Source organism: Alosa pseudoharengus, unplaced genomic scaffold (genome assembly GCF_046254945.1).
Source record: "Alosa pseudoharengus isolate Yale_2024_CS ecotype anadromous, Long Island Sound unplaced genomic scaffold, YU_APseudo_1.1 YU_APseudo_1.1_scf_4, whole genome shotgun sequence".
Classification (NCBI taxonomy): domain Eukaryota; kingdom Metazoa; phylum Chordata; class Actinopteri; order Clupeiformes; family Clupeidae; genus Alosa; species Alosa pseudoharengus.
Window position 1 is genome coordinate 30,893,688 of NW_027468774.1, and position 27,500 is coordinate 30,921,187.

The 27,500-nt window shown below is 46.9% G+C and overlaps 1 protein-coding gene across 2 annotated transcripts in view; it reads right to left on the bottom strand.

Annotated features, from left to right (window-relative positions):
* The window catches only part of tanc2a (tetratricopeptide repeat, ankyrin repeat and coiled-coil containing 2a), a 146,699-nt gene that overhangs the window by 76,125 nt on the left and 43,074 nt on the right, over positions 1-27,500 (bottom strand). Inside the window, exons 1-2 of one of the 2 annotated variants that reach the window (XM_076265859.1) lie at positions 27,116-27,166; positions 11,133-11,233 (exon numbers count right to left, since the gene is read on the bottom strand). In XM_076265859.1, the coding sequence (XP_076121974.1) occupies positions 11,133-11,199 (67 nt within the window). In that variant the 5' untranslated portion in view covers positions 11,200-11,233; positions 27,116-27,166. Of the gene's footprint in view, positions 1-11,132; positions 11,234-27,115; positions 27,167-27,500 lie in introns of those variants that run through there. The other variant, XM_076265858.1, reaches the window with a different exon arrangement.

Here is a 27,500-nt window from a genome sequence, read left to right on the forward strand (position 1 = left end):
ACAAAGGCACTGTGGGACCCCACCCAGCACCATCACACACACACACACACACACACACACACACACACACACACACACACACACACACACACACACACACACACACACACACACACACACACACACACACACACACACACACACACACACACACACACACACACACACACACACACACACACACACACACACACACACACACACACACACACACACACACACACACACACAATGTGACATGAAACAATTGAGAGAGGTGTGAGTCTGGTGTGTGGTGATTTTTAGTGTCACTAGTTACATCATCACTCTGTTACAGTCTCACTGAGCCATCCCTAACCCCTGCAAACCAACCATCCACTGGCAGCCCACACACAAGCGCACACACACGGAGACATGTACAACACGCTCACACACGTACGCACACACATGCACAGACACAGCACCTCCAAATGATAAACTCATAGCAATCCCTAGATCCAGCAGCCCGAGTTCTACTGATTCACAGTCCCTCGCTCATCTCTTTCTCTTCCTCCTCTTCACCTCCCTCAAACTCACTCCCTTTTCCATTCCCCTCACACACACACAGACACACACACACACACACACACACACACACACACACACACAGACACACACACACACATTCACTTTCTCTTGGTTTTTCTTCTCTTCCTCTACATCTCTCATTTCTCTCTACATCCCTCTTTCTATTTCAGTATCTCTCTTCCTCTCTGTGTATCTCTTTTGCTAGTTCTTTTCTCTCTCTCTCTCTCTCTCTCTCTCTCTCTCTCTCTATCTATCTTCCTCAATCCCTCCTTTGAGAGTAGAGTGTGGGCGAAGAATGCTGAGATGGTTTGATGTGTGTGTGTACGTGTATGAGGAGAAAGTGTGTGTTCATGTGTGTGCCTTCGTGTAGTGTAAATTGTGAGAGTATGCATGGCTATGTCCCATGTTTCTCTGTGTGTGTGTGTGTCAATGGATTTAGAACTATGTGGGTGTCAGAATCTCCTTGTCGTTTATCATAAGGAATTCTCTGTGGTAATAAAGCTCAAGCCACACACACAATCAAAATCAAAATCAAAAAAATTGCACATTACTGTAGCTTCAATCTGGTGCACACAATCCAACAACTAAAATCTGGCATTTACACACACACACACACACACACACACACACACACACACACACACACACACACACACACACACACACACACACACACACACACACACACACACACACACACACACACACACACACACACACAATCTGGAACAAGCAGTTACTACAATAACTCAGCTGCAGAACAGACTGCGCTATGGCAACCACAGATGGGGACGAGGGAAAAACACCCCAAATGCGAGGTCAGAGAGAGAGAGGGATAGATATAGAAATACAGAGAAAGAGAAAGAGAGAGAGAGGGATAGAGATAGAGAGAAAAAGAGAGAAATAGAGAGAAAAAGAGAGAAAAAGAGAGAGAAAGAGATAAATAGAGAGAGAAGACATTTCTACATTCTGAATATTGTACAATGTTCCTACCTTCACAATTTGGAGGAAAATACCTCACATAAATATCCCAAACACACACACACACACACACACACACACACACACACGCCCGTCCTCTCCGGCTCACTGGTGTAAAGTTAGGTGCAGCTCACCTCAGTAAGAGAGAGTCCCGGTGTCCAAGTGGTAAAATCCTGCTGCATGGTAAACCTCTCAAGACACGCATCAGAGGCAGAGAGACGGAGCTCAGGAACACACGTACACACGTACACACACTCTCACACACGGATGGAGACAGTGGAGGAGAGAGAGAGAGGAGAGGAGAGAGGAGAGAGGAGAGATGGATGGAGAGGTGCTGAAACGACAGAGTGAGGGGCTCTCTGCAATGCTGAAGGCAAGTGCCAGGTACTGGCGCATGCGCGATCGCACCTCCTCACTTGAACGCTCCCTCACACACACACACACACACACACACACACACACACACACACACACACACACACACACACACACACACACACACACACACACACACACACACACTTGCTGTTCTCACAGAAGCGAGGCGGACAGACTCGCCCTCCTCCTCCTCTTTCTCTCTCTCTCTCTCTCCCTCTCTTTCAGTAAAAGCTATTCAGCACCCTCCCTCCATTCCTCTCTGCCCATCTCTCTCTCTCTCTCTCTTTCTCTCTCTCAGAACAGATTCAGTTCACCTCTCATTCCTCTCGCCGTGTTGTGTTCTGTACAACCCCCTCACTCTCCCACAGAAGTACCAGCTCTCCAACATGCCCTCCGACAGAAACAGAGAGGGGGAGGAGGGAGAGATACACTAGATGGATAGAACATAGTGGGAGAGATAGATGGATAGAACATAGTGGGAGAGATAGATGGATAGAACATAGAGGGAGAGATAGATGGATAGAACATAGAAGGAGAGATAGATGAATAGAACAGAGGGACAAACAGTCCGAGACAGATAGGCTGACTGATAGATAGATGTGCAATGGATGTCCACGTAATAGTAACAGGTTTGGATACAAGAACACCTCTAGACCTTATCTATTCAAGAGACACGTACACAGATACACCAATCCAGAAACACTCTGCAAGACACACAGGTTCACCCACACACACAGACATACATCACTCCATGGGGGTCAGCTTTGATCAACCGGCAGCACTCAACTTCTGAACACGTCTATTTACAGCACTGTAAGCCAAGCCTCATCGTCATGGACGCCAGCCACAAGCGTGGCATCTGCCCAGCCACCCGATTCAAGTGTCACTGCCAATGTAATCGCCTGCCACCCTCCAGCGCTCAGACTCTTCCCACAGCCAGGAAGCGAATTGGCAAGCAAGGGGAGGGGCAAAGCCTAAAACCACAACAGTCTCCTTCCACCGACTTTTGGCCCGAGACCAAATTCCCCAGTGACACATTATTGTGAACGATGGGAGATACTGTATATGAGAACATGAGAATGAAATGACGATAGCGGAACGTTGATCAGACTGAAGTGGTACAAGACTCGAGCGGTTCAAGGTCAGCCCAGGACGAGATCTTATCAAACACCTGTGAGATTACAAAAATATTGTGTAATCTTACAGGTGTGTTTGATAAGATCTCTGTTTATGTGGTTGCTTTAGGCAGCTTAGTAATGCAAAACATTCACAATAAATGAAGATGAAATATCCATGCCAGCATGCCATAAGCTATCTGCCATGAGAACAGCACTAAAAAAGAATTACTGTCATTAGAAAATGTGCGATTTCAATGGTGGATGGATGTTATCACGCCCATACTCCAATTGGGCACCACAAACAGCTACAATCTAATCTAAGATTACAAAGTAATCTGACTCGCTTACTTGAGTTCCGAGACAAAAGCAAGAAGCAAATGACTAGAGGAGCTTTTAAACTGTGTCTGTGTTAGCCTGTGACCTTTTCTGTGGTATTAATCAATCTCATTCAAATCAGGTTTGGCAGGTGACACCGGTCCTCCCCTCTTTCCAAGCAGCTACACCAGCGATGTATCTTTGGAGGTGAACAACTGCAAGGTTGAGGTGGAGTTTTAACTGTGCAGTTTGCATCTGGAGAAGATCACATTTATGCCAGAAAAGTCACGAAGCTTCTTACTTGTCAGCTTACAGGCAAAAACTATTCATGTTCAAGGAAGGTGTGAGGGTGAAGGTGTGAGGGAGGAGATGGTGGCATGTTAAAGATATCACTGACTCTAATTTTGATAAACAGACAAGCCAGGAGGACAGATCAAGAGTCCTGTAGTTTTAGGTTAAAGGTGCTTATTTGAAGCCATTCTTTTTAAAGACCTTAAACCCTTGAAGCTCATGGGGTGTGCAAGGAGTGTTCCAATTTGATACTTGTGCTGACTCACTTAAGTAGGTGTAAGTATGCATCCAAAGTCAGTCTGAAGGTAAATTATAAACCTGCCATCTATTCTGGTTAAAGAAAGTATATTTAAAAGTTGACTAAAATGAACTGTGTTTTTATATGGGCAGGTGTGCCATCAGTAGACATCCCTCATCTTGTTGCACACGGGAGATGGATAAAAGCCATTCACTGACTGTATCGGCCAGCAATAAAACAAATGAGTCACCTTGCAGTTTGAGCCAATCTCCTCATCCATAACTACACACTGGTGACCTACATAATATGCACATAGGCCGTTCAGTGCAGCCAAAACCCTCACATTCCTTAGCATCATTGGCTCAAGTGAGCCATCACTCAACATGTGGTGAAAGTAGAACATTTAAAACAGTCTCAAAATGTAAGAATGCAAAGGTCTGAGATACCTGTGGCAACAAGTGATTTAGAAAATGGGTGCTTTGTTTAGAGCACATAATATAAAGTATTAAAATAAATAATAGGTATGTACTCTTATCTTATGTACTTTAGTAGCTGAAGCATGTTCACATTTGCAGTGAGGAGCTGGATTTGGTTTGACCAGAGTGAAAGGAATGTAGTGACGTGGAAAAACTCTGCCAACTCTGCATCAGAACTGGCCCCAACATAGAGCAGGTTTGGCAGATGGAACATAGAGCTGTCTGGCAGCTAGAATGGGCACAGCTCTGCGCTGACACGGACCAGGACCTGGTCCATTCCAGCGACTACGTCGGCCAGGCAAAGTGACAGTTGCTAGGCTTGCGGGTCATCTGTTTTGGTGTAAACTCCTCCGGTATTCCGAGGCCTGTGCAACGGGCAGCTAGCGATGGACGGCCTGGAAGAGCTACTGGACAAATGAGTCACTTCCTTCCTTGGCTGAATGCTGAGTGGAGCAGAGTGGATCCAGGATGGAGGTTCTGCGTCACCGTCCTCAGGCCTCACAAGCACTTTCACTTCCTCTCACACTCATCAGCACTCATCGCCAATCAGACACATCCACAGAAGGTGACCGTGCTCTGGACACCCTTTTACATCCGAAAGACTAATGTAGTACCATTAGGTTATTACGACCTGATAGCTGGTTTATATAAGACACCTACAAGAAGCATACCTGCAAATTTTTGTGCTCACAAGCAAATATTTTCCCTCTCTCTAATTAAAGCTAAGTTGGATTGGTCTTAAAGGTTTCTCCCCTTGAACATACATACTGTAATGGGGCATCAGGATAAATGAGCTGGGGAATAAGAACAAAATCAACATTGAATGGTTAGGGGGATGGTTCTGAAAGGGGTACCACTGCAGAAGCAAAAGGCTCTCCACGAGATGACACTGGAGGCAGGAGGTGCAGCAAACACACCCCTCCAGACAAAGCAGCAGTATAATTTATCTTTAGGGTATCATTGAGTGTTTCTATTCCCGTTCATAACAACAAACTAACGTCAGGAACTCAAGGACAAACCCTTCTCTAGGATGCATTAGCCTTAAGGGGGTTCCGTCTCTTGAATATCTATCTAAGGAGAGCGAGAGGCAGCAGCAGCAAACTAAGATGGTGGTAGGTAGGGGGCAGAAATAAGTCAGTGATGGAGCCGTTTGAGTTGTTTAATTGGGGTTAACAAGTGTGGATTAGGGGAATGTGATTTGTCCTTGATGGGCGGAGGTCCCGCTGTGGGCTTTCTCCTTTTGTCCTTGAACTCCTGGGACTGAAAACAAAGCATGTCTTATTAGGGAATGTCACTCGGGAATATAATCCGTTCCTGACTTCAAGGAGGGTGGATCCATATCCCATAATCCTGACAGTGTCACCCGTTATTCTGTTTGACTGTGCCTCTGATCACACGGAGAAGGGGATGCACAGTCACCAGGGAGATGGGGGCACAGAGGAGGAGGGAGGTGCACTGGAGATGAAGAAAGAGAAGGGGGGGGTGGGGAGAGGTGGTGGGGGTTTGACGTTTTCCAGCTGAGCACCGCAGCGTGTTCTTGCTTTTGATCCTCTCCTCTCATTCTCTCTCTCTCTCTTCCCTCATCTCTCTATCCATTTTTCTTTCCCTCCTCCATCTCTCTCTCTCTCTCTCTGGAAGAGCTCCAGGGATGCTTTCTATAGCCAAAGGGGGGGCTGAAGATTGAATGAGGGCGCAGAGCGAGTGGAGTTTGAGAGAAGGGGAGAAGAGCAGGAGGAGGAGGAAGAGAAGAGGAGGGGGAGATGGGGAGGGGTGGATGTAGCTCTCCGTCCTCCAGATTAACAGAGCCCATCTGGCATAGAGTCCTGCCCTGTGTCCGGCATCAGGCCAACGGCCATCAGCGGGACAAGGGCAAGGGGATGGAGCATGGAGGGAGCAAGACATGAGGGAAGATAGTGTGGGGGGGGGTGGGGGGTAAGGAGAAAGGGAGAGATGAGACATGAGCACGGGGAAAGAAAAGGGGAGGAGGAGGAGAGAGGGATGAGATGAGGGAAGAGATGAAGAGCATAGGGGGGGGTGACAAGAGTGAACAGAAGGAGAGGGATGAGTGATGAGGAAGGGGAGAGAGGACAGATAGAGAGGAAAGGAGGTGGAGAAAGGGCAGCAGAGAGGTAAAGGAAAACTGTAAAGAGCAGAGAGAAATAGAAATGGAGAGAACAAAGAAAAAAAGTAGAGAGGAGTGAAAGAGAAACGAAGAGAAGAGAAGGCACAAAAACTTGTAAAATTACTGAGGGATTTTATAGTCCCATATTCATAATAGCCTATATATTAGCCTACAGGATATTTTAATGAGATTGTGGGGGCACACAAGCTCCAAAGCACCCACCATACTGGTATCCATGGAACAGGGGAATTAGAACAGGTAGGGAGAACAGGAAATAAATGGGAAAAAAGGATGAGGACAGCAGATAGATAAAGAGAGAGAGAGAGAGAGAGAGAGAGAGAGAGAGAGAGAGAGGACAAAGAGACAAAAATATAGGGGGAGCAAGTGAAAGAACAAGAGAAAGGAGAGCATAAAGAAAGGCAGAGGGAGGGAAGAGAAGAAAGGGACAGGAAGATGAATGGAAAGAAGATAGGGAGTGAAAAACTGAACCGGGATGGAGAGGAGTAATGAAGGGAGAGGATTGGCTGAGATGAAGAGAAGAAATTACAAGAGAGAGAGAGGGGGGGCAGAGAGACAGACAGAGAGAGAGAGAGAGAGAGAGAGAGAGAGAGAGAGAGAGAGAGAGATGATCAGTAGAAGGCAGAGAACAGGGAAGACAAGAAAGGGAAAAGAACAGAGAGAGAGGAAAGAGAGATAAGATAAGAGATGGGGAGGAAGTGAAATGTACACTCACTGTCAAACAAGATAAAGTGATGGTAAGCCTGAGGGAGACCTTTCAATAGCCATTAATTATCACATTTTCACATATTCATTTATTTTAAATAAATGTTGAAGACAAACTTATTAGCCTAGTGGACCTCCAATTTCCGTCTCATGAACAGGTGCGATGTGGTGTTCAGAAAGAGCATATTAATTCTTCAATGGAGCCTATTCTGTGTCTGCAGACTCAAATGCATTTCCATTTACTCTGTGCATAATCTGCTGAACAGGTATACAAAGCTTTGCTGATTTAATTTTCCTTTCACATTGCTGTGCACCCACTCAATAAAACACAAACTATTCAATTTGACCATAAAATGCCCACATAAGCATACATGAAGCTGACTCAGTGCAGCTTTGCACAAATCACTGAAAATGATGCAAACCCAAAAGCATAATTTAAACCTAATCCCCTGTTTTCTGGATACACACAACTCCGTTGCGTAATCTGTGGCAGGGGGCCTGATTGGTCCTGCTTGCCTGCTCCCTAAAACATGATTGGATTGGGACAGCACAGCTGACTCAGTCAAAGCCAGCAATCGTGAGTCGGGTGAGAAAGCTTAGCCAGTTGGCTGTTGGCTGGTTGCTGAGAGCACCGTGCTAAATTACTCCGACTAAGCCAGGAACACGTCGACCAGCTGCCCTGTGGCCTACATCCACTCACACTAGCAAGAGCCGTAGTCACTCTATACCCTCCATCCTCTGTCCACACACCATCCTGGCTTGCCTCACCAAGCGTACAGCTACAGTGGAAGACCATTAGCCTGCCCCGGCCCCGTAAAGTGGGTTACGGCATTCAGGCACCAGTGCAGTGCCACCTGAGCTAAATATGCTAAATATTCACATAGAAATGTATTCAGTGCCCTACAAAACACACACACACACACTGCCCACACACACACACACACACACACACACACACACACACACACACACACACACACACACACACACACACACACGGCCAAAACTGCAGAGATATATCTGCACAAATCAGTCTCCAGCTGAAGAAGTCTGCTGAAAGCTACGCAGCCGGGGATGCCAGAGATGGATGAAAGACTTGAGACGGGGGGCCCCTCAGGGATGCGAACAGAGTAGGCCCTCCTCCACCACTACCTGTCAGAACACTGGAGTCTCATAACAAGCTATCCAAATAATTACTCAACTTCTCTTGCCTAATTAAATTCACAACTGCAAATGAGCCTGGGCAGGATGTGTGCACAGTGTTCCTGTGAGTACAGGAACTGTTGAGCTTTGCTCTGAAACAACACACTGGGCTTGATCGACTTGTGTTATGACATGCAATGAATGTTTACGGCAGTCTCTGTAGGCAGAGGTGAGGTTTTTTTCCACTGTTTTTGCTTTGTCTGCTTGCTTTGCGATACAAAGCACATTGGCACAGTGCATCCGGCTATCCTCGCAGCCTGTTTTCATTCCGCTCACGAAGGCTGAGAGGGTCTACAGGCTAACCATCAATCGCACCAACGACACATGCTTTCCACCACGGGGCACGATCCTTCATGTGCGCCCAGCAAGTCACTGGTTGCCCGGGTTTAATTTACCACTAACATGTGCGATGAGCTCTGCATTTGCATCACTCCCTCCGCTCCCGTCATGTCCCCCAGCAAGGCAACCACACTCGATAGCAAATGTCAGAAATCTACCCTAGTACTGATTCCAGCCAAATGTTGGTCCAGGTTCAGCTAAGCTTTGCCTTTTCATAATGGTACGGCCGATATGGGTACTTAAAACAGGTATAAAAGATCCTTAATGTACATTTATCAACCGTCTCTACAGGTATTTAAACACATTCCTGTTTCTTGTGACATCATCAAAGTGAGACACCATTGTGGCACAGGAAGAGGACATGAAGTTGTTGGGCTTGGGGCCAACCCAGCTGGCGGTGGGGTGAGTTTTGTGCTTTTGTGCCTTATCAAATCTCTAGGCCCGCAGGGAGATGGGAAGGAGAGAAGGGCCCATCTTGGTGCCAGGCCTGGGCAGGGAGTCAACCACGGCTGGCACTCGTGATAAAAGTCAACCCTGGAGGGGAACTCAGCCCAGATGAGGGCCGGATGAGGTCCAGGTGAACATTCAGTCAGCCCGTCTCTGTCACACAGTCGGCACAGCTGCCAGCAGACCGTGAAATTTATCATTAAATCTTCTGTCGCTCGATTTCTTTCCCTCAACCCCTCCTGCCCCGCCGCTGTCAGCCTCACATACAGTAGCCCGCTCAACGCACAAAAAAACCCTGGAGAGGTCTGACTTCCTTCAGACAAGGAAAAAAAAAAACGGTACCATCTCAGCACATGAAATGCATTATCCCTTAGTTTTGAGTTTGGAGTGTTTGGAAAGTGTTATCAAGTGTGTGAGAGAGGGCTTTTTCCTCCCTTACAGTTCACTCCCCGGTAAAGTGGAGAAGATGAGGAGCAGTCAAAAAGGTCAAGCATTTGGGCGGCAAAATAAATCAAGAGCCCGCAGCCTCTCAGAGAGCAGGCAGCCATAATTATTTAGTGAAATCCAAAAGGCGTGTGTGTGTGTGTGTATCTGTCTGTGTGGGGCTGTATGCAGGGGTGGGGGTGGGTTCCAGGAAACGTGAGGCTGAATAGCTTGTTTGTCTGCTGAGTCACACTTTTACCCATGCAGCTCCTGTTCGTTTCCAGGAAAACTGAGACAGTGTCAGTGTCAGTGTAGGGCTGGTAAACATCGTGGCTAAACTCACACTAAACACACTCACACACACACACACACACACACCTAAAGCACTTCCTCCAGAGAGGTGGGGGGGGGAAACATAAACACACACATCCCTAGCATACACGCCTGCAATACCATACAGGTCCCAACAGAAGTCAAAAATGGGTTAGTCCCCAAATTGCAGGTGATTATGGAAGGTTGTTGGCACCAGATCAGGGCCAAAGGAAGCCCAGTCTCAGCTCCCATATTGGATCTTGATGGCCCAGGCTGCCATGACAACAGCTCAGTTAAGCCAGCGGGGCGTGGGCCTGCTGTTGCTGCTCACTTCCTGTCTTACAGGTCCAGTCAAGAGTGTTTGGGAGGGGATGCTTTGTGAATGAGCGTCACGCCCGTTTGGGAAAGAAGAAGAGGACGAGGAGGAGGGGGGCGGCTTGGTGCAATGTCAACAGTTAGGGGTGGGGGTGACTACAGTCACAAAGGAGCTGTTGGTACAGCGGAGATGCATACACTGACAGCACTGTGGGGGGAGAGAGAGAGAGAGAGAGAGAGAGAGAGAGAGAGAGAGAGAGAGCGACAGGAGGAAAAAAGAAATACTGAAGACATAAGTAGGGGACAGAGAGAGAGAAAGGTATAACAGGCAGAAAAAAGATGGAGGACAAACACAGATATGGTAAAAGAGAGAGGAGCTAGAGAAAAGAGAAAAGAGGAGTATGAGGAGGAGTGTGGACAAGTTTCCATGTCTACTGAAGAGGAGAGAATGTGGGAAAGAGTGAAACAGAGGGAGAGATACTGACAAGGAAAGAAATATGGCGCCTGAGTGTGTAAAGCTGTCATGGGCTTCCTCATCGAAATATCTCCTTCAGGGGTAGCAAATCCCTGGAAGAGGCTAAGAGCCGAAACCATGCACATTAAACAAACTCTCTCTCTCTCTCTCTCTCTCTCTCTCTCTCTCTCTCTCTCTCACACACACACACACACACACACACACACACTCACACACAGACACACACACTCACACACACACACACACACACACACACACACACACAAACACATCCATAGCCATTCATGTGTCAAAAACAGAAACAAACGCACACTCATACACATATTTAGACAGAAACAGCACTGTCTTCACTTGCACATTAGGGGTCTTTCATACTGATCTAGCAGACACACACAGACACAGGCTCATTGGCAGTGACAGCGGGACTCACCACTATTCCGGTTCTTGCGGTTGGACTTGCCGCCGCTAAGCAGCATTTTTAAGCTGTTCCTGAACATGACTGCACCAGTCTGTACAGGGCTATGAAGAAATCTGCAGAGAGGGAGAGAGAGGGAGGGAGAGAGAGGGAGAGAGAGGGAGAGAGAGGGAGAGAGAGGGAGAGAGAGGGGGGGGCATAATCCAGGGTTAGTCACCAGCATAAATCCCAGAACCAAGATTCCAAATGAACATTTATCTGAGGGCCAGACGGCCCCTTCCCCATCAATCACACGCTTAGCACTTCCTCATTCCCCACCCCAGGACGGCCAGGCTGCCCCCGCGCACCCTCAACACTCACTGGCCTTGAGAGCACAGACAGAGTAGCCAACCCCGGCACACGTCCGGACCCGATACGGCCCACATGTGGCAGAACTCTACTCTCCCGGAGCTGACCTCATCAGAAATGACTCTAGTCCTACAAATCTATGCAGAATCAAGGCCAGATCTAGTCCATCTGTATTGGATTGAGTCAGTCAGTGTTGTGCAGTGGTTTTTAATCAGCCAAATGAGGCCTGGGTTGCTGTGGCTGTCTGGAGCGAATAGCTCTGCAGTGATGCCGTGCACACAGTGCCCAAAAGTGTCGCCTCAGAAAGAGGAGTGTTGGAATCCTCTCAGGGCTAGGGTGGTTTAGAGGAGCCCTCGTCTTCATTAGAGCAGCAAACTCGTTGGAAATTCAGCTCATCTCGCTGCACTGGCTCTTTCGTTCAGATAGTTTTCAGAGCGACAGCGGCGGCGGCGGCAGCTTCTGCTTAGGTGCGTCCACACTTTCAAGGTTCAAAGGACTTCTCTAATGTCTAATGACGTGTGTGTGTGTGAGTGTGTGTGTGTGTGCGTGCGTGCGTGCGTGCGTGCGTGCGTGTAAAAATATATAAACGAAAATACCATGTATAAATAAAATGTGTGAATATGAATATGGAGTGCATTACTGTAGATGTTTTAGTCTGTGTGAACGCCTGTATGAGTGTGTGCAGGTGTGGACATAATAACTTTCCATCCATGTGACAAAACCATTCTTTGTCATTTTATTCTTAGGAGACCTCTTAACACTCTCTCTCTCTCTGTGTGTGTGTGTGTGTGTGTGTGCGCGCACGCGTGTGTGTGTGTGTGAATGAGTGAATGAGTTGGAAAGAGAGAGAGAGAGAAAGAAAGAAAGAAAGAAAGAGAGAGAGAGGGTGAGAGAGAGAGAGAGAGAGAGAGACAGAGTGTGAGTGCTTCAGACTCCTGACTAATGTTTGCATGGCAAAGAACTTCTGTGTGCAACTGCTTCAGAGACATCTGAAAGACGTTTGAGTACACGTTGGCACTTAGCACACACTGTGCAAACACACATTTAGCAGAGAAAGCTAAGCGAGGTCATGTTCTCTCCCTCTCAGCCCCATCACGCCAATATGATGATTAAACTACAGAGACAGCAACTGGCAACTGGTGGAGAAAATGAGGAGAAAACATCCTCTTTTCTCCTGAGCAAACAAAACCATTGTCCAAGGCCGTCTGGTGTTCAACACTGTGCCATTGTCAAGCAATGCACCCTGGGTAATCTACTCCTGTTTTGTGTGTATGTGCGTACATGTATATGTGTGTGTGTGTGTGTGTGTGTGTGTGTACGTTGTGTGCATGTCTAGTGTCTGTCTGTCAGGATTCACTTTTCCAACAATGCCACAGCTGTCGCCATGGATGGGAATTTTGCGAATGAGTCTTAAGGCTTTTCTGCCTTGCGAGCGATTCAAAGGCCCTGTAATTACTGCCAGAATGTCATCTTACCGAACAAAAAGAGATGGAGGGAGGGAGAGAACGAGTGAGAGACATAGAGAAAGAGAGAGTTGTGTGAATACAAACAGGTCCTTCTTGTTCCTTCACACGGATCTCTGACAGTCTATTTGTTTACCTCTTAGTCCAAACCACCTTTTGCTCAGCCAAATAAAGTGAGGTGATCTTGACTTATACACAACGCTGACAAAAAGGAGGCAAAAAAAAAAAAAAAAATTCACAAATCAGTGTGTCTGGCAACTACTCTTGTTGTCCATGTCAAATCAAATCAGGCATAACTGTATGACAGAGTGTTGGAGTGAGCGGTTTGGATGTGTTGCGTGCTATTGTGTTGAGTTGTGTGTGTGTGGTGGGGGGTTCTGTGTGTGTGTGTGTGTGTGTGTGTGTGTGTAGTAACATATGTTCCCTGTTAGGAGAGGCATGACTCAGCGAGACACAGAGGCCTGTGGCTTCTCCTGCCTGTGGCCTCCAACGCCAAACAGCATCAACAAAAGGAGAGCGAGGTTGTGGAGGGAGGGAGAGAGAATAAAAAGAGAGCAAACTACAGGTGGTGGGTTGTGTGGAGAAACCTAGTCCGTGGGAGCCTCGTCTCTCTCTCCCTCTCCCCTCTCGCTCGCTCTCTCTCATCCCTGTTTTCCTCTCAGTTCAGTTGTCAGCCACTGTGGCCAAAATCTTTTTTTTTTTCCTTCAAATTCATTTCTGTTCTCTGTCCATCTTTGTCTTTTTTCCCTGTCTTCTTTCTTTCTTCCCTCCCTCCATCCCTTTCTCTGTCCTCCAGTGGGGATCTGTGGCCTTGCTTTGACTTCTATTGGCTTCTTCCTAGAAGCCCCCCCCCCCCCTCTAAAAACACAAACCCAAAACCCAGGACCCCCCCCCAACCATTAGTCCCCCTTCCTGCAGCAGTGTGACGTGGCAGTGCAGTGGGGGTCCAAGGGTTAGAAACAGGGACAGGGGCTCAAATCTTCAACCAACAACACCCCCAGCTCTCTCTCTCTCTCTCTTTTTTCCATCATTCTCTCGCTCTTCATCTCTAACTCTTTCTGACCATTTCTGGCTCTCTTGGTCCTCATCCCTCCATCTTTCTCTCCATCCCTCCACGTCTCCTGTAAGCCTCCTCTGTGTCTGTTCATCACCCCCACCCACCAAATTCTCTCCCCCTCCTTCCTACAACCTGTCTCGCTTCTCTTTGAAAAGGAAGAAAGCACAAAAACATATTGCTGGTAAGCCACACTCACCAAGGCTGTTCCAATCCACCTCAACAAAGAGCCCCACAGAGCCAACAAGGCCTGGCGGTGTCTACATCAGACAGTATTGTCGTCAGTCTTTTCATGAGACACGTTTTCCCCTCAAACTCAACCTAACACAATGCTGCATTTCATAAAGTCTAGTAAGAACACAAGCTTCTCTGATAGAGAACCAGCATGAGACTATACACTGTGCTAAACACCCATATGGTTTTCCTTTCAGTCAATCCTGCACAATTGTTCTTGTCTCAGAGTACAAAGTAGAGAGCCGGTCAACTCTGCACCAAATCAGCATCAGACCCAGGCAGACTGGTTCCATTCAGAACCAATCAGACCCAGATAGACCGGTCCCAATCAGAACCCATCAGACCCAGATTGACCGGTTCCATTTTCATCTGCTAAGTGGTTTAGCGACTGGTTGCTTTAACCTGTTTCTGAGCTCACGCTGCCGCCCCCCCTTCTGTTCCTCATCTCCACGGCTTCCCACTGCGCTGGGGTCTTATCGTTGGCAGGGGCATTAGTGATAAAACCCTGAGCGTGAGCGTGAGCGTGCCCAGTCTAGTCTGTGGATCTAATCAGGCGCTAGGTGCCTTTAAAAAGTTGCGCTAGGCTGCAAGGGCGCAAATGCAAACCAGATGCATCAGCAGGGGGTAGTGTGCGTGTGTGTGTGTGTGTGTGTGTGTGTGTGTGTGTGTGTCTATGGAGGGATGAGAGGCTGGGAGCGTATAGCGCAGGGTTTCTGTTTCCCAGAGAGGGAAATCAAACACTCGTTCCAATCATAATAAATCAGGTAATAAATATTACTACATAAAAGGACGAGAGTGGAAAAGTAGACAAAAGCACACATGGACAAACACACAGACCCACAGGCACACACACACACACATCACTGCCAGTATTGACCATCACTGTTGTCTGCCAGTGGCACCCATGGCTCTTGCTTATTCAATTTAATCCAATTCCATTTCAAAAGGACACTAACCACTAACATTATGCATGCATACACACATACTCTCAGACAGAACATGCACGCACGCACGTTCACCCTCACACACACAATCACAAAATTATTCCTCCTACTCCTTAGGCTTATGGTCACAACACCTGCTCACTATCACTCCTCCTCTCTCTCATCGTCTTTCTCCCCATCTTACACAAGCACCCAAATGCACGAACACACACACACACACACACACACACACACACACAGAACATGATTTTACACAACTGGCAGGACAGACAGGCAGAGTGTGTGACAGTGCGGCGAAGGGCTGGTGTGAACTGCCGGGTAATTAGCAGTCAGAGAGCGTGACGGAGGAGTGGAGCGGCGTGTCTGACCTTACACGCCAGCTAACAGCGCTAACGCTAACACGTCAGCAGAAAACACGCCGCCAGATCAGGGCCTGTCAGAGAGGGCTCGTGTCCCCACCACTATACGAACCAGACAAGGGGGGCAGGAAGAGGAGAGAGGCAGAACGGCCGCAGAATGTGGAATGAGCCGTGAGGGCACAGAAAGAGACAGGAGGAGAGAAAGAGTGGAGGAGGAAAAAAACAGATACGAAGAGAAGGAACGAGAGAATGACTGAATGGGAAAGAGAGAAAGAGCTGGAGGGTAGGGGTGGGAGAGGGGGGTGGGTAGGGGATGAGGAGACCTTAGCCCAGGGCTATTACGACTCTGGCAGGAAGTGAGGACACTTTGTGAAGATTCAGACTTGCTAAGGGCTAATTAGCACACTTAGCCACTAGCCTGAACTCCTGCTGCAGCTCCAGGGAAGGGAAGATGCTAATGCTAGTCCCTTAGCGACTCATCTGCAGGTCTGCCTGCCCCAGACTGCCATTTTAATGAGGCCTAGATGGGCGGACGCTAATAAAAATGGACTGGGCAGCACAAACAGGAGGAGATGCTAGGTTAGATGATGGGTAGCATTGCTAAACAGCAGAGGGTAGGCCACTGCTGAGTTCTGTCAGAAAACAGTCACAAAAAACACACTTTTGGACAGTAAGAGGAGATAAGGTAACACATACAAATAAACAAACACATACATACACAAAAAAGAGAGGAACTGATGCAATAACCATGGTTGACTTTGATTCAAATGCTTAGAAACGCGCACAAATGCGTTTGCAAACATCATTATTTTACACAGCCCACTGTGTGAGTTGTGCCAGGGAAAGGTCATTGACTCCCATGCTTGTGGATGAGCAATCACCTACAGTACCGCATATGCCTGAAAAAAATACTGTGAAGCTCTAAAACACACTGTTGAGATTTTCAATTTATTAGTCGAGTTGCTATGGCAATGACAGTTAGAGGGTTCTTTCTCTAGACTACTGTATGACACTGAACCAGTGACTCATCAAATTTCTACTTAGAAAATGGCAGCTTGTGGTTCCAGTCAGTTTTATAAATCAAACTTTACACAAAGCTCTCAACGCCACAGCAGGACTACTGTGATACAGACAAAAAATGTTACAGAAAATGCATCCTAAATGCTCTTTTAATGATTTATTTATCTTTATGTTTCCTGTCCATCCTATGACGATCTCCCTTCTATGTGTACCTATCTGTCTGTCTGTCTTTCATCTCTGCAATCTTTACATGAAAAAGTGATGCCAATTTAAAACATTAGGGCCGGGCAATCAGAAAACTGTCAGTTGGTATTCCACACATATTTAAATAACACTCCTAACCACGACCTTGGTCTAACCTGGACCCTCAACCCAACCATAAAACTAAGCCTAAATGTGTTCCTCATTCCCAACAGTGTCAGCAGGAGGCTTATTGACTGCTTATGGTAAGCCATCCGAACAAAAAGGGTCTGAAAAGGTGTTTCATCACCTCTCCAGAAAGACAGCTTTTTCTGTCAGGGAAAAAAAGGTTAAGAATTAACACTTTTCTGCAACTGACAGTGCAGAGTTGCAGAGTGACAGACAGGTATTAAATCACTTGGCAACACTGCAGTGCCAACAGATTATTCGCTAGATGTCTGAACTATTTATTGACAATAGTCAAGCCTTAACATGCAGCTCTGGACAACAGGTTTAGCCACTGATTCATTTTTTTAAATTATTTGCTATCTGATCAGTTACCACATTTTACCCAATTCACTGCTGTCTATAGAGAATATGTCAAGCTACTGGTCTAAATTTAAGCACGGGTGAACCTGGTGTAGGAGTGTATGAAATCCCACCTCCAGATATCCCACTCATCTGTAGGCTTCAAAGGGCCACAGCAAAACTCATCTGTGTCCGTGATAATGTGACTGTCTTCCGCACTTTGAACCACACTTCAAAAAGCCTTTCTGCCTGATCAGGGACTATCTGCTATAGAGCATGTGCAGTGGGCCTTATAGCTACTTCTCTTTCTTTCTCTCCCTTTCCTTCTCTCCCTCTCCCTCTCTCCCTTCCTCCCCTTCAAGATGCCTCTGTGTGGATCGGAGCCTGAAAGGGCTCTCTGTAAGATCATTTAACCTCCATCTGAAAGGGAGTACTGCAAAGGCGGATGGTGGAGTCGGAGGGAGAGAGGAAGTGTGTGTGTGTGTGTGTGTGTGTGTGTGTGTGTGTGTGTGTGTGTGTGTGAGAGTGTGTGTGTGTGTGTGTGTGTGTAAGTATAAATGGATTATATGTGTGGCTCTGTAGTGGTGTTTGTTTATCTGTGCATACTGTATGTTTGTGTGTTCGTACATGTGTGAATATAAGTGCATTGCACATGTGAGGGTGGGAATATGAGTGTTATTATAAAAGTGATATGAGTTTATTTATGCATAGTGTGAATGTGAGCGCAAAAGTGCTTATGGGTTTGTTTGTGTGTGTGTGTGTGTGTGTGTGTGTGTGTGTGTGTGTGTGTGTGTGTGTGTGTGTGTGTGTGTGTGTGTGTGTGTGTGTGTGTGTGTGTGTGTGTGTGTGTTTGGTGGTGAGAGGTGGCTGGGGGGCATCCGTGAAGAGAGCTCCTTGTGCTACACTAGAGAGGCTCAAATTCATCTGGCTCCCCTTGATGACTGAGTTGTGTGTGTGGTGTGTGGTGTGTGGTGTGTGTGTGTGTGTGTGTGTGTGTGTGTGTGTGTGTGTGTGTGTGAGATGTAGGACAGAGAACAAGGGTGGCGGTGTCCAAACAATGGACAGAAGGCCTCATGGCTGAACGGGACGGAACTGAGCATTCCAGCATTAACCCTTTCACTCCTAGAGGCTCTGGCTACCAAAGCAGGAGGAAGAAGAGAAGGTTGAGGTGGAGAGAGAGAGAGAGAGAGAACCCCCCCCCCCCCTCGCGTGCTAAGGAGCTGTGGGGAGTCGCGCTGACCGGGCGAGTGCAGCCTCTCCTACTAATCTGAGCAGACAGGGGAGGAGATATCCGTATTGTTATGCTTTGGGATCTGCAGTGAGGCAGCCGACGCAGCACTAAGAAGAAGAAAGGGGGGATGAAAGTACAGTGAAATGAGAAAGAGGGAGGGGAGAGGAGGACACAGACGCTCAACATTTTGGCAGGCTTCTCAGGGGAACGAGTTCGTTGAGGGGTCACAGTTAACCCCCCCACACACACACCCCAAGCCGCCTCCTCCCTCTCTCTCTCTCTCTCTCTCTCTCCCTCTCTCTTACTCACTCTCTTTTATCCTCTCTTTCCCCAGTTTTCTATCATTCTCCTCTCTTTTCCTGCTCTCTCAGTAGTCACTTGTGAGGCTGAACGGGTCTGATCTGTGTGTAGATGACTTACAGACGGGCATTAGTCATTCTGACAGATCAGCATTTGGCATCTTCCAGCTGATGGAGGTCTTAACAGCACAACTTAACACAACACAACTGCGGTGGGATCAGCATCTGGTTACACACACACACATATCTGGCTGCTCGAGAAAGCGTGCACACACACACACACACACAAAAACACACAAACACACAAACACACACACACACACACACATCTGCATAGGCTTTCAGCCACAACTATTCGGCTGAATCACAACTTTTGTCTAGTTTGAAATCTCCCAAGATGAATTACAATAGGATTTTACTCTGCAATGCAATCACTAAGGGAAAGGGAACAGGGCGAGCGTGAGAGAAAGAGAGAGACAGACAATTACACAGACAGACAGACTGCAGATTTATGGACTTAAAAAAAGCAGAGACTAGCCTGTGAACCCTAATGAAAATCAAGTTTCTTACAAAAAACATGGTGCATCTGTGTGTGTGTGTGTGTGTGTGTGTTTTAATATTTTCACCTGGGATGCACCAGGAGAGTGCACCAGACTATGCATGGATGACAGCTGTCATGTCTGATATGTCTCCGTTATCCCGACAACCAACCCTGCAGGAGCAACAAGGTGTGTGTGGTGTGTGTGTGCGTGTGTAACAAGGTGTGTGTGTGTGTGTGTGTGTGTGTGCGTGTGTGTGTGTGTGTGTGTATATTGGGTTATGCTTGAATGAAAATGCCTCTGTGTCTCCTAGGTTCCTTGACAACAGCACATCCTCCAGATGTAAACTTCTAATGAAACACACACACACACACACACACACACACACACACACACACACACACACACACACACACATACACACACACACACACACACGCACACACACACACACACACACACACACACACACAAGACAACTACTCCACAGAGCACTGCCTGGCGCTCCGGAGGGATCTTAAAAATATGAGCCAAGTGAGGACCAAATGCAGTATGTACCAGAACCAGTGTCATCAGTCTGGGCCACATCCACAGCGCCGATGATCAAAACAGGTGCAGGATCAAGGCTGAGTGCAGAACACAGGCCAAGTGACCAAGCATTCCATGTACTACACAAGAAGTCTGATCTCTAGGGCTAATGTTCTGCTCTTAACATCTGGCATAGTATCCTACACACTGCAACAAAGAACACTATTGTTAGGTGCACACATATTGTTTTAGGGATTTATCCTACTTATTTCATCAACCGATAGAATTCATGATCACTAATGGCCTCAGCTGTTATCCAAAGCAATTAAATTAAAGTGAGAGAGAATGGTCCAGCATGCTTAGAAACAGTCCAGCAACTTAGAAAGACACAGAACTCGCCAGAAGTGATGCAGGACCATGATTCGATCTAGCGACTAGGCCCAAGTGCAGGACAAACACCAGACAGCTTAAGAGGGACCTGAAATTCACAAGTGCAATAAAAAGATCAGGAGATGACGGGGGGGGGGGGCATTTGGCGATGGCAACATGACATTAGCTGACAGTGATGCCTAATGCAGCCCAAATACACTTCCTGCTATTTCAGACCATCAGCTGTATCAGTGTCATCGTCATTCACACATAAAATGGTGACTACATGCTAATCAGCCAGCAACTGTCTAGCCTAACCTAACAATGGAGCTTTAGTGCATATGTGTGTGTGTGTGTGTGTGTGTGTGTGTGTGTGTGTGTGTGTGTGTGTGTGTGTGTGTGTGTGTGGTGGTTGTGTGTGTGTGTGTAGGCACAGAGAGGACTAATAATCACGCTGTAGGAAAGAAACGTGGGGCCTGTATTATGAGTTCCTGGAACCTCAAGCAATTTGTGTTCTGCTGAAAACATAGTGACTCACAATACTAAAGAGTGCAGTGTGTGTGAGTGTGTGTCTGTGTTTGTACGTGTGAGTCTGTGTGAGTGTGTGTGTGTTTGTGTGTGCGTGTGTTTATTTGTGAATGTGCGTGTCTGTGTATACACTAAGGAATAATCACATACTTATGAGTATGAGTATGTGTATGTGTGTGTGTGTGTGTGTGTGTGTGTGTGTGTGTGTGTGTGTGTGTGTGTGTGTGTGTGTGTGTGTGTAGGTGTGTGTGCGCACAAATGGATGCATGAGTGCATGTGTGCGTGTGTGTGTGTGTGTGTGTGTACAGTATGTGTGTGTGTGAGCGGAGAGGGGGTGGATAGCCCTCTGGGCTATGAAACTACACAGGAGGTCTGGGCTTGTGCCAGCAGAGAGAGGGGGCATGTAAACAAAGCAACAGAGCCCAGCTCACACACACACTAATGCAAGCACAAACAACAGCAGAAAAGAAGACTGGGCACACAAAAGAAGGCCCTGCACATCAGCACACCAGACGTGGAAATATGGGGGATGGAGAGAGCTTACACATGTGTACTTGCACAAACACATCAAAATCAACCACATGATGTGGCCTTATTATCACATAATAAAAGTGTGAATCTTTTGTCGGAGGTTACCCTTGTGACCACACAGGTACACACACTAAAGAGGAAGTTTGCCTCAATACCTGCATGACTTGTCACTCACATAGACCGTCAACTTATAAAAAGGAAGTACAGCTCAATACACATACACACGCACACAGAGTACCAATCTCTCTCTCTTTCTCTCTCTCTCTCTCTCCGTTTGAAGTGTCTATCCTTTCCTCCATAAAATGAGGTTGTAAATGTTAAGCTTTAACAAGGATAAAGCATTGAAGCTTCAGCTTAAAACACAGTTAACAGCATCTCTGTGATAAAGATAGCTACTGTAGTTTAGCTAAATGAGTCATCCTCCAGCCCAGAGGCTTGGACTGAAACCCGGCGTGTTGATATCATCAGATCATTAGATAAAATATCGACATGTGCCGTCTCACTCTGTCAGGGTGACAGACAGGGACATCTCTCTTAAGAGTGTTGCGGCTTGCTGGCAAAACACTTCCATCTCCGTAACCATAATGAGCCAAGATATATTTCCATATTCAAACATTATTAAGATGGAGGAAAATTGGAGATTTTATTCCTTTATGGTTACTACTGCTACTGTAACTGAAATACACACTGACTCACTGAAAGGGTACAATGATAACAAGGTCAGTGTTGATGGCAGCATAACATTGACACAGAGTATATTTCAAAGGGTTTTTTCCATATTTACTAGGCCAACATACTGTATGTCATACTATTCAGTCATCAGTGAAATCCCATCCATCCATCCATCCTTCTGTCCATTCATCTGTCCCTCAATCCAAAAAATTTGACAGGCCAGCCCTCGGGGACTGGTAAAGACAGAACAACGCAACCCAACGCAGTCGACCACGCGCACTATACAAGCCATCATAGAAGAGCAAACGACCCAATGTTCACTTCGCTGTCTGTGTCCAGAGGGAACACTCCCAAGACACACACGCACACACACACGTATACAAACACATGTACACACAGACACACACACACACACAAGTCCTCCTAACCCCCTTTTGTGTCTGGCCCACTTGGGTGGGTGGGAGTCTGGTGTCACTTGTCAGTCTGTTCACTGGTGACCCGGTTTGCCCATTTTCCTTAACAGGATCAGGACCCCTCCAGAGCCTGGAGGAATATGTGTGTATGTGTGTGTGTGTGTGTGTGTGTGTGTGTGTGTGAGAGAAGGGGGGTGTCACTGTGAGACGTCCTACTTCAGGACGTCGGCAGTACCCTGAGACGGACACTGGATACGGTCGGCTGCTTACCACTGATGAGAAGAGGCTGAATGTGAGTCCTCAGGGGACTCGTTTGTGCGTGCACGCGCGTGTGCACACAGACACACACACACACACACACACACACACAGAGAGAGAGAGAGACCAACTCCGACGGGCCAAGGAGACGCAGCCGATTTGAGATAGGAAGTCCTCAACGGAGCACTAACCCGGGTTCTGTTGACACTGGCTGTCTGTGGAGAGAGGCTGAGAGGGAAGAGCCCTCAGAAGGCACTGATAAGGACACACACCAGCCCCAACCCTCCACCTCCACCTCCGCCTCGAGCCCCACTGGACACAAAGAGGCCTTCAGGGGCAGGAACTGGGTGGAAGGTGCGCTGTATTTTAAGCAGCACCTGCTCTCTCAAAAGAGATGTGTGTGTCTCTCTCTCTGTGTGTTCTAGTGGAAAAGGCTGCGTGTGTGAGAATGAGTGTGTGTGTGTGTGTGTGTGTGTGTGTGTGTGTGTGTGTGTGTGTGTGTGTGTGTGTGTCTGTGAGCGTGCGTGTGCCAGGCTGAAAGAGCTTGTGTTTTTGCTTCTCATGCATATCTGTGAGAGAGTGTCGTTGTATGCAACGGAGGTGTGTGTGTGTTTGTCTATGTGTGTGTGTAAATGAAACAGAGAGCGTCTTTTGTTCATATGCATATTAGTGAAAGTGCATCAGAAAGGTTTGTGTGTATCAGTCTGTCCGTTTATCCGTGTGTGTGTGTGTGTGTGTGTGTGTGTGTGTGTCTGCCACCCACATTAACATTTCATAGCTCTCATTAGCCTTGACAAAACCTCAGCCCTGATGTCTTCTATCAGCAGATCAATGCATCTGTTCTGGTAGCCTCCCCCGCCCCACATCTCCCCTGAACCCCAAGTACTCTCCTGCCTTCTACGGGAGAAACGGTTAGAGAAAGGGAGAGAGAGAAAAGGAAAGAGGGCGAGAGGACGATCCAGTCCCAGAAGTTTGGGGCCGGTGGGCTTTGCAGACTGGGGATTGGCGGGGGGGGGGGGGAATCAAAGCCTGCAGCTCCTCTTCAAAAGGCCAGCCGCCGCGTTTGTTCTCTGCCTGCCTGTTCAAAGCACATGCCATCTCAAACCCACTTTCTCACTCGAGCAGCCCCGATAATTGGACAGTAGTGTGTGTTGGCGTGTGTGTGGCGGCAAGTGTGTGTGTGTGAGTATGTGTCTTCTGATGCCAACTCAAAACTATGGATAACAGAGATGGAAATTGGTTCAGGGCTGCTCAGAGTTCACACCAGATGCCGACGATGCCCATCTCTGTTGCCCACTCTGTTGCCATGTCGTATGCCAGTTCTGCTGCCCATCTCTCAAAGGCATGACAGCTACTGGTATCTGACAGTTGATGCTTGTTTGACAGGCTCCCAGCAGATATGACAGCAGCTTTCTGAGACTAACCTCACCGTGAACCTCCAACAGTCACGTGTGTGTTACCCTGACTGACTGAAAAGAGTTGCGCTGATATAATCTGCACATTGTTTGTCCTTTACATGCATACACGTACACACACACACACACACATGCATGTTTCGTCAGGCCTAATAATAGCTACACTGATCCACACCTGTGTTTAATCAGGTGTGAGTATGCAAACACACACACACACACACAGGTATCAACAAGTCACAAGGTGGCTTCACAGAAATGACAGGAGGTGGAGATAATAACAAAACTTTACATAAGATGTAGCTGATAGATGTAGTTCTGGTCCGAAGCTGCAGTGGTTCTGACTTAAAAGCTGTACTTTTCTTCACATAATGGAAGTGTGTGACCCTGCCTGACCTTTAAAGAACAGCACATTTGTATGCCATAACTATTTGAAGAGAATAATGGGGGTCAACACTTCACCTTCATACATCGCACACAGACTCTAAACTATCAAAAGGAAATAACGGATAAACTCCTCAAATCATCAACATGCACAGGTCCAAAACACAAGGGCATTGGTCAGCCATTACTCTCAAGATACAAGCTTTTATTTTGTTCTTGTCTATTGTATGGTCAGGATCCTTTTTCCTACACTACAACTCAGTGGACTGCACCTTTAAGGTGACTTAGTCCTGCCCAGTGTCAGTGGAAGCAGGGCGAGTGCCAGCCCCAGTGTGAGGCTCTGCAGATGCCTCTACATGAAGACAGAGGATCGAGGCCAGAGATCGGGGAGATATTTAAAGACGGATTGGGCCACCATTATGGGATCAAGCAAACTCCCAATCTGGCCTGAAGACGGAGGGGTTAAGAACTGGGAATGCGGGGCAGTCAGAGAGGGGTGTCTGTGGCTCAGTAGAGTAATGTGTCAGTGGGATCCCATCATGGCCCTGTGCTCTGCTGAAGCTACAAACTTTAAGAGGGAGAAACATACACACCTTACACAAAAGCTACGACACTAGGTGAAATTACTGTAACTTTTAAAGGGGAAAAACCATACACACCTTACACAAGAGCTACAACACTAGGTTAAGTTGGACTTTTCAACTTCAGTACGCCAGTCTCTGTTTCTCAGTGTGTTATGGGAGCATTGGCTTCAGAAGTATAGCAAGTTTAGATGAATTAGCTTTGATTTGATCCTTAGGGACTGACTGCGACAAAGAAAGCGGGAGGCGGAGAGAGACAGAGTGTGTGTGTGTGTTTGTGGAAGAGAGGCGGAGAGAGAGACAGAGTGTGTGTGTGTGTTTGTGGAAGAGAGGCGGAGAGAGAGACAGAGTGTGTGTGTGTGTTTGTGGAAGGTAAGAAAGAGAAAAAATGCTTTCTGTTCCTGTCCGAAAAAAATGGTCAATGTCTTCAAAAGAGAAACTTTAGCTAATGGATTTTCCTGCCATGATAGTTTTGGAAGACAATTCCATGTCAGAGGCTCTCCAGATGTCTGTCTGTGTGTGCGTGCGTGCATAGTGTGTGTGTGTGTGTGTGTGTGTGTGTGTGTGTGTGTGTGTGTTTGTGTGTGTATGAGAGACTATGTCAGATCGTGCATATTATTTCTAGTGTGTGAAAGTAAATGTGGGGAGTAGAGTAGCTAGATGCTGTTCACGCAGTACCCAGACTCCGTCACCGTGGCGAAATCTTTAAGCCAAACACAAACACTGCATTCGCCACGCAGCCACTCCAGTCAACGATAATGACTGTATTCAAAACCACAACTCTAATTAATGCATCACTTAGCGACAGAGGCGTTGCATAGCAACAGTGGAACTGTGGAGCCATCCAGGGCTTCTGAAAAAAATGGTGAGGGTATGATGTGCAAGGTGTCTCCTTTCTCTGTTCTCTGTTTAAATGGCCCCTACCCTTGCTTTTTCTCAAAACAAAAAGAAACCAAACACTATATGAAGAAGGCACTTAATAAACAGCTCAGTTCAGTGTGTGGGTTTTGGCTCCTGAGAAGAACAAACAGGCAGGGGAAAAACTAAAGTAACACAGACACACGCACGCACGCACGCATGCACACACACACACACACACACACACACACACACACACTGTAGAGTGGCATCATATGACTACTTTTTATGGTTCCACTCTGGACTAATTGGCCATCAGTGGCTGCATTTTAAACCTCTCTTAGTCTCTGTCATTTTGTGAAAGCCTACCACACCCTATCTCAGTCTCTCTCACACACACACACACAGATGCACACACACAATCCATTATCCGAACAGTGCAAATATATGGCAGCTCTTTCTTATTTCTCTGAGATAGACTTGACTCTCTGCAGTTTTCGTCTGATTGTTCTCCATGACCAACTGCAGAAGAATCAAATATGAAAGAACAAAAAAATTAGCATCCAATCTTTCTCTGGCTCTCTCTCTCTTTTATTTCTCTCTTTCTCTCTACAACAGAAGTTCAGCCATTTATTGAAACAGACATTTAAGGCATTCTGCCAGCTAAGCAGTAAATAGCTCACTTACACACAGGTCACACATATACAACACACATTCAACAACACACACACACACACACACACACACACACACACACACACACACACACACACACACACACACACAGGAAGAAAGATACACAGGGAGGAAGAGAGAGAGAGAGAGAGAGAAAGAGAGAGAGAGGCTTCATTTTTATCCTACCCTCCCAAAGGACACGTTGAAAATCTATAGACCACAACTAGCAATTTCGCCTCCCACACACCTAATAGTGTAATCCTCTATTATATTATTGACTTCTTTAAGGGGACGTTTGTTTGGGGCCCTCCATCTTACTCACAAACTACATCTCACAGGAGAGGAACATGCAGATGTACACATACACACACAGATATCCTAAGCACAGCATCCAGCCTGTTATCTTCTGATGGGCCAGAATAAAGACAAATAGCCCTTTGTAAAGTGACAACAAACAGTTGACAATGGCAGTCAACAACTTAATGCATGACAGTTATTCTGAAGAACGCAATCAAGCTGCAAGAAGAGAAGGGAGAGAGAAGAGAGAGAAAAGGGAGAAGAGAAAAAAAAGTAACTATTGTCTTACTTACATTCCTCCACTTGTTTATTTTCCTTTCTTTCCCCTCATCCCCCCTCTTCCCCTTCTATCTTAGTTCATCATCATTTTTGTTTCCAAGTGTAAAATGATCACTCCCCCCAAATCAAATGTTCACATTTCCTCCTTCAGTAGAACGCTCGTTAGCACACATGAAAGCACACATAGTCACCGGCTTCGGCTGTTTCCCGCCATTAGGCAAGGTGTCATCGATTCGAGATAACCGATAAAGCTTTGCGTCAAAACAAACTTTAAAAAACAACGGATATCCTCTTTGGCTCACATCCAAACGAGTAATCTCAGACACGCAGCACACATTCGAGCACAATATAAATCCGTGTGTGTTAAAGACAAGCTAACAAGCCTGGGAATAATATCAC